This window comes from Rhamphochromis sp. 'chilingali', assembly GCF_963969265.1.
Source record: "Rhamphochromis sp. 'chilingali' genome assembly, chromosome: 3".
In the NCBI taxonomy this organism is placed as follows: Eukaryota; Metazoa; Chordata; class Actinopteri; order Cichliformes; family Cichlidae; genus Rhamphochromis; species Rhamphochromis sp. 'chilingali'.
In genome coordinates this window covers 7825039-7833258 of record NC_137931.1, presented here as the reverse complement: position 1 = coordinate 7833258, position 8220 = coordinate 7825039, and the positions used below count along the sequence as shown (strand labels likewise).

At 47.2% G+C, this 8220-nt stretch overlaps 1 protein-coding gene across 1 annotated transcript; it reads left to right on the top strand.

Moving 5' to 3' along the window:
• Positions 1–1834: 1834 nt before the first annotated feature.
• Positions 1835–7899, top strand: adamts1 (ADAM metallopeptidase with thrombospondin type 1 motif, 1). The gene is made up of 8 exons (XM_080878446.1): positions 1835–2874; positions 3709–4049; positions 4150–4282; positions 4376–4833; positions 4928–5114; positions 5234–5412; positions 5641–5816; positions 5914–7899. The coding sequence occupies exons 1-8, from the start codon at positions 2250–2252 to the stop codon at positions 6659–6661; spliced, it is 2847 nt and encodes a 948-aa protein (XP_080734572.1). The 5' UTR covers positions 1835–2249; the 3' UTR covers positions 6662–7899.
• Positions 7900–8220: the final 321 nt, after the last annotated feature.

The following is an 8220-nucleotide window of genomic DNA, read 5'->3' as shown; positions in this document are numbered from 1 at the left end:
GCTAAATCCACAAAGAGCAGTGAATATAGAGTAGCAGCCCAGGTCAGCTGTACACAAAGAAAAATCTACTGGAACTAACAGAAGAAATTATTATGTGACTTATTTTTAAGTAATTATTTTCCCCAAGCACTGATGCACCACATCGGTCAGTCCCAGTATTTATGAATCATATTCCTGGCATCAAATTCAAAATGAGCATTTATTTTACAATAAACGATTATATCTCTCAGATTCATTTTTTTGTTTGTTTGTTTTCTTTCAATACTACTCAATAAAATATAGGATTTTGGTGAATTTGTTCATTTATTCACTTCTGACATCATTTCAAGCTACACTGTTAACTTTCCTACACTGCATCTGGCTTAAGTGGGCGAAAGCCCATCTGGATCACCAATTAATGCTGTTTCAGGTGAAAAGTTTCACACCTCACGTTTTTCCTTGAAAATCGTTTATCTCCCGTTTCTATTGAACATTTATCATCTCATAAACTTTCTGCGTTGCATAATCAGCACCCTAAATCACAAACACCGTTCTCTACGCAGTACTTTCATATTGGTTTATGTGGGAAGGCTGCCCCCTCGCGTTCGGCAGCTCACCCCATTTCTGATGCAAGAGCACCACCTATCGGCCACGCTTATGGTTGCTCTATGGGGTCATGGAAAATTTCTCCAACTGCCTGGAGACATTCCTGAACAATTACCTGCCATCTACTGGAAGTAGCCGAAGTTACAGTTATTCTTTTTTTCGAACCTGTTGCTTTTAAGGTGGAATTCCACAATCTGTCCATTCACACTCATCACTGATGTTTGCTTCTATAAGTCAACAGTAACAACAAACAGAAAAAATAGATACAGAGAGAGAATAAGCAATGTAGGAGCTATCAAACTTGGTCCAAAACAATTAATTCAATCATTTCACACGTGTCTTTAAAGTCGTAACATTAATCTAACCTTAAAACATTTAAGGGTAATATCAGTATGTTTGCCTTTAAAAACTGCATAATTATTTTTGATGATTTCTTTAAAAAGATGTATGCGGGCTATTTTCATTCATTTCTGACGTGTCTTGCAAGCACTGTAGATAACAGGAACCTTGCTTTGCCAGTTACTTTTTAATGAAACTCCAGCGTAAACTCTTCCTGTGTCTAAGAGGAGATCAGCAGTCGGTACGGGCGGGGGAAGGAGCCCGAGGGCTGGGGCTGTGCCTGCCGTGGCTGTAGTGCAGAAACAGCACAGTGGAGGAACCGCTCCACCTTAAGACCTCGGCGGCCCCTCTCTGCTCCCTCTCCCCGGGGAGCAGAGCGGTGGAACCTGGCCACGGCGCACCACAGCCGGCTTGGCACAGAAAAGGTGAGTACGGCTTCTGGAGCCCAGGCCAGCACGATATTGTTCCCATTCCCCAGCTTCCCTTCTTCAGCTGCAGTGACACTTCGCCATGCTAGAAACGGATTAACGTCTAATGAACGTTATACAGCTCTGAGAAAGTAGAACACCGCTTCTATAACAAAGCTTTATCAGGTATACACTAAAAGGGGCCTAAAGACGTTTCCAGTGAAATTCTTCGAAAGTCTATATTATAAGGTGAATGCTAATATAACCCACATACAGCAATGATACCGTGAGGGGCTTTAAGAGTAACTGTTCTGACAGATAAGCACGGACCAAAGAAGAAAAGTTCCTCTGCCAAGAGCTCTCTCCTCCACAATGATTGATTATCATGGCAACGCTCCAGGTCGCTGGTGCGTTTTCGTTGCGCACGGGATTCGGCCCCACTCAGATCAAAGGGCCCTCAGGAAAGGGGTGGTCCCGGGATATGGGGATAAATAGGAGGGACCGGCTCAGTTCTGACAGAAGGCAGAACAGACCAGACGGTCCTGCAGAGCAAAGACTTGCCTCTGACCTGACAGCTAGATTTAGACACGGAGACATCTCAGTTTTAAAGAAAGAGATAGAGAGATAGAGGCGACCTGTTGGATTTTACTGCCGCAACCCTTATTGTCGTTTAATGAACGGACTTCTTTGCAACAGTTCAAATCTGCACATAACTTTTAAATTAGTTTTGCACTGGATTTGATTTTTTTCTTAGTTATTTGTTTAGATTTATATACGTGTGCGTAATATTGGGTTTTGGGGGTTTTGTGAGTTCAAAGACCTTTTTTTAGTTCATGGTGGATTTTTAAAGGATTTACTTCTTCATTGTAAAGACTTAACTCTCAGTTTATCTTTCCACTTGTCGGATTCCACAGTTCCATGATGTCGTTTTTACCCATTTCCATCAGTTTAATTGCCGCTCTGTGCGTCTGCGCAGCGCACGGTGCTTGGGAGCAGGGCACCGTTGTGCCGGTCAGGTTAGACCCGACGGCCCGGTCGGAGAGCGAAACCGAACCGTGGCGGACTCTTTCCGCGGAGGAGAGCGAGAAGGAGGCGGAAATGAGGGTGTACCGGTTGGACGTATTTGGCATGCAGCTGGTTTTGCGTCTAGAGCCTGACCAGACCTTTTTGGCGCCAGGTTTTGTCTTCCACATCGTGGGGACTCCAGTGTCTGAACCGACACCGAAACCCAATAGCGGAGCCGAGCCGGGTTGCTTCTACTCGGGCACGGTGAACGGGGATGAGCGCTCCGCCGCTGCGCTCAACCTGTGCCATGGACTCAGGGGCGGATTCTACTTCAAGGGCGAAGAGTACTTTATTCAGCCCCTTAACTCCACTGATTTCTTGGGCACGGACGAAGATGTGCATACGATTCGCCGGAGAGGCCGGGCAGCTTCGGCTGAGGAGAGCACCTCCAAGTGCGGGGTCAACGAGGATGAGGAGAGGGTGCCAAAGAATCTGGGAAAAGCGGCCAGTCACGGAGCCCCTAACGCAGACCAGACAGGTAATGCTGTGCGCATTTTACACGCTGTTACTCATTTTTATCACGGACTTAGCTGAAATGCGGAGAGCAGCAACATAAAAGAAGCAAAGAAAACCCAACAAGGTTATTTATGTATTTTTAAAAACGAAAAGTATTCAGCTTTAAATATTAAAAAAGAGAGCAAAGATTAGATTTTATGTTAAACGTGTAAATGTAGCAAAAGTTAATGTGTCAGGGTTGCACAGCGTGCGCGATGCACTCGACTACCTTTTGACAGCTCTGTCAGCGCACTGCCAGTGAGGAAGGGAGGGGAGGAAAGGTGGGGGTGGTGTGTGTGTGTGTGTGGGGGGGGGGGGGGGGGTTAAACTACTTTAAGAGGAAAGAAGAGGAGGAGTGTGGGTGAAGGGGGTTGGGGCCAGTCAGAGCCCGGTATCGCTGAGGCGTGTAAACTCGCCTCCTGGTACAACTCTCACCGGCAGACACTCTTCCCCCCACCCCACCCCCAGAAAGGATTTTCTCCCTTCGCTCTTTCTCTCTCTGGCATAATTTTCCACCAGAGAAGGTCAGTTTAAGAATGCGTGGACCCCGAGGAGGAGGAGCTGTTGGTGGTGTGACGCTGAGTCATGGCAGCCAGGCTGCTCCAGGCACATCCGGAGCTCTCCTGGGAGCCTCTATCCCTCTGAGAAGAAAAAAAAAATAACGGGTCCCTGTAGCTGCTATTTAGGACACTAACTGCCCTCTAGCATTTCTTATAATTGAAGTCATTCAGTTTATCTGGGGCAACTTGCACACTGCAGAACTCAGCAGCAAACGTTGGACTAACAGAATAAATGCTCATTAAACCTCTGCTCTCAGCTCACCACAGGGCCAGGCGTTTTGTTTCCACCCCTCGTTATCTGGAGATCATGCTGGTGGCTGACCAGTCTATGGCCGAGTTCCACGGCACGGGGCTCAAACCTTACCTCCTGAGCATTATGGCAGTGGCGTCCCGCCTTTACCGCCACCCTAGCATCCACAACTCAATCAGCCTGGCGGTGGTGAAGCTGCTGGTGGTGTACGAGGAGGAGCGAGGTCCTCAGGTGTCATCCAACGCTGCCATGACTCTCCGCAACTTCTGCAAGTGGCAGCGACAGCACAATCCTCCAAGCGACCGCCACCCGGAGCACTACGACACGGCTGTGCTCTTCACCAGGACGGTAAGTCAGAGTGTTGGTTTTATGGTAGAGCATATAATAGAACAGGTGTGGAGAAATGGGGAGTATTCACGATCTTGCTCTCCACTTTCTGCTTTGTTAGGACCTTTGCGGTGCCCACTCGTGTGACACTTTGGGCATGGCGGATGTTGGCACGGTGTGTGACCCGGACAGGAGCTGCTCGATTATTGAGGATGATGGACTCCAAGCAGCATTTACAGTGGCACACGAACTGGGTAAGTAAAAAAAAAAAAAGTTTGGCCATGATGTAAAATCTTTTTAATCACATGCATCACTTATTAAATAACTTATTTCATCTCCTCCTTCAGGCCACGTGTTTAACATGCCTCATGATGATGCCCAGCTGTGTTCTGGCATCAACGGTGCCCACTGGGGTTCCCACATGATGGCCTCCACCCTGTCTAACCTGGACCAGCAGCAGCCTTGGTCTCCTTGCTCCGCCCTAATGGTCACCACCTTCCTGGACAACGGCCATGGTCAGTGTCTGCTGGATAAGCCTGTTAAGCCCGAGCCACTGCCCCAGCCCCTGCCCGGGGCAGTCTATGATGCTGACCATCAGTGTAGCCTGACCTTTGATGAAGACTCCCAGCACTGCCCTGACCTGAGCACCACTTGTGCAGCTCTGTGGTGCACTGTGACTACATCCAATGGTTTGCTCGTGTGCCAAACCAAGAACTTCCCATGGGCTGATGGGACACCCTGCGGGCATGACAGCTACTGCTTGGCTGGGCACTGTCTCACTAAGAGCCAGGCCGCTAAACAACAGGTATGACCCAGACCTGATTTAAGCACTTTTTTTCTACATGCTGTTAGTCTGCTGGACCAATCGAGCTATAATTTTTAAATTGCCCTGATTTCAGACTCCTGTTAATGGTGGATGGGGTCCCTGGGGTCCCTGGGGCGACTGCTCTCGGACCTGTGGTGGAGGAGTGCAGTATTCCTTCCGTGCCTGTGATAACCCTGTGCCTGAGAATGGGGGAAAATACTGCGAGGGAAAGAGGATCCAGTACCGCTCATGCAACACAGAAGTGTGCCCAGACACCAATGGTAAGAAATTTTGGCGATTAAATAGAAATAATTCACTTCCCACTCGTTACCTGGGTGTGAATGCTGGCCTGCGGTTATATACTAGCACTAAAGCTGACTTATCCTTGTCTCTTTGTCAGGCCTGTCTTTCCGTGAGGAGCAGTGCTTGGCCCACAATGACATGTCAGCTCAAGTGTCACTGGGTTCAGGCGACGGCGTCGAGTGGGTCCCCAAGTACGCTGGAGTTTCACCTAAAGACCGCTGCAAGCTGGTGTGCAGGGCCAAGGGGACCGGATACTTCTTTGTCCTCAAGTCTAAGGTGAGAGTTTCTAAAGGCTACAAAAAACAATATTTATAGTGCACAAGTTCATTATTACCCTCAACAGTCCTCTAAGTCATGCAGACATCCAAGTGAAAGGATTAATCATTGCACTTTTTCCCCCCACCCTCTGGGTTTCAGTCTCAGCATGGAAAAGTCACCTTTTACCTTTTGAATCTTACAAAGCAAAACTTTAATGTCCCATTTGTGCTTCTCTGCTGACCCCAGGTGGCTGACGGCACACCATGCAGCCCTGATTCCACCTCAGTCTGCGTCCAGGGCCAGTGTGTGAAGGCTGGATGTGATCGTATCATCGGCTCCAACCGGCGCTTCGATAAGTGTGGCGTGTGTGGCGGAGATGGTTCGACCTGCAAGAAGGTGTCAGGCTCTATGGAGCGTGCCAGGTAGACATCTGACCTTAAAATATTCATCACTCTTGTATCAGATTCTTTTTTTAATATATATGTTGCTAAATTTACCCTCCATCTGTGTCTGTTTCAGGCCTGGTTACCAGGATGTTGTAACTATCCCTGCTGGTGCCACACACCTCGACATCAAGCAGCGTGCTCCAGCCAGTAGTCGTCACGATAACAGCTACTTGGCAGTGCGGCGCCAGGATGGAACCTATTTACTTAATGGTGATTACAAGCTGATGACCATGGAGACGGACATTCCCCTCCCAGGGGCACTCTTGCGCTACAGCGGCTCCTCAGCCATTCTGGAGCGCATCAGGAGCTTCTCCCCGCTCCCTGAGGCCCTCACAATCCAGGTGCTTTCCGTAGGGGAATCCCCGAGGCCCAGGGTTAAATACAGCTATTTTGCCCCTCGTCCCAATCATGCTGCTTCATCCTCCAACAACAACAACATTGGAGGCCGTCGGAAGTCTATCAATGCCATCCAAGAGGTGGGAGGAGCCGAGTGGACTCTGAGGGAGTGGGGTCCCTGTTCCCAGACCTGCGGAGAAGGTGTGCAACAGAGAGCGGTCGTGTGCCTGGACTCCCAGGGACATCCCTCTGGAGACTGCCCAGAGGAGCTTCGCCCTTTGGCCTCACGGTCCTGCGCCCTCCATTCCTGCCCCTCCTGGCTCCTTGGAAAATGGTCACCGTGCTCTAAGACCTGCGGCCGAGGTTTCCGTAAACGTGCGCTGCGCTGCATCGACCACAACGGGCGCACGCTAACCAACGACAGCTGTGACCCCAAAGACCGTCCGCGACCCCTGCTGGAGCTGTGCGATCAGAGTGCCTGCTGAGGACTGCATATGCAATCTAACCTTCTGTTACACCAGCACTCAGAAAGACAGCAGATTAAAAACTCTGATCTTTTCTGCCCACAGAGGCTAATGAATGTTTACATCCAGAGTGAGAGTGCTGCAGAATTCAGTGTGTCCACAATTGTCACTGTAACTATCAATATTTAGCCATTCCCTCCATCAATCCGGGGGTTAAATGTTGAACAGTAGGACTGAACATAGCTTGCTGCCTGTCTGTCCTCCTTGTAAAGCAGTGGCACATTTCATTTGCGTCCCATTGAGGGGAAGAACGCATGGACATTCCTGATTTCCCTAAAAGAGGATGCTGCTTATCATACCAATGTCACACCTGTGTGTGTGTGTTTGTGTGTGTGTCAGACAGTATGTGTGTGTCATAATTTTAATGCATGTATATAATGTTTGTCCAAGCTGGGCTGGACAGATAAATAATGGTTGGAATGGGGGAGGAGCTTAATCGCACAGTATATAAAGAGACAAAAGGAAGAGAATAGCTCATAATCTAACTGCTCACCCCATCAGGTATGGAAAATAAGATGGCTCATGGTCATGTCCAAACTTCAGTCTGCATTTATTTATCATAAACCTGAAGCACTTCATCTTCTTTTCTATTCTTTTGTTTTAGCCAGCGGCACATTGTAACACCCAGTTTCTCTGAATGCCTCAGTATAGTGTTTTTTAGCCATATCTTGCCCTCGTCTACACAGCCTTCCAAGAGGGAATTCCTCAAAGACCAAAGAGGTGTGTGTGTGTGTGTGTGTGTGTGTGTGTGTGTGGGTGAACATGCGTGTGCGTGGAGGCCTAAAGAGGGACGTGTCTCCTACTACTACTTCATAAGTAAGTCTCTCCTGCCTTCTGTGAAGACACCATGTTTTGTTTTGTTTTCCTTTTGTATAGAATATCCAAACTTTATTTATTTTTGTACAGCCTGTTAAATATAACCATGTGGCTTTTTAAAAAAATATTATTTTTTATTTGTTATTGAGGTCAAAGAAGGAAGTAGAATATATAGAGTATTTATACAGTGTTTTATATATATAAATGGTCCTAGGTTCATGAATAAAACATCGCATTAACTTGTGCAATTTATGTGTCCCGAGTTGTTTGTCTGACTCAAAGTTATGCATTATTAGCAGAGCCCAACGTTTATCAGCCGATATTAGCTATTTGCTGAGATCGCAGTACTGGAATTTATGATGGAGTAAAGAATAAACAAGAGAAACATCCTTTAGCCTTTTTGTACGTGTTGATATTGTTTTAATCTGACAATCGACTATTGTGCGGGCAACTTCCCAACCAGCTCATACAAGTAGAGTCAGGCACAGCATAAGCAAGTAATTCACAACTACATTCTTTTTAAACTGCATAGCCGTATTACCTCAATAAGGACTCTAAAATAACTAAACTTAACAAATGTTAGGGAAATTCCTCTATGTTTCGTATGACTGAAAGAAAAAATATCAGCTAATATGTATCAACTGCTTAAATCAATAAATATTGGTTGGTATCAGTATTGGTCTTAAAATCAGCCTATAACAAAT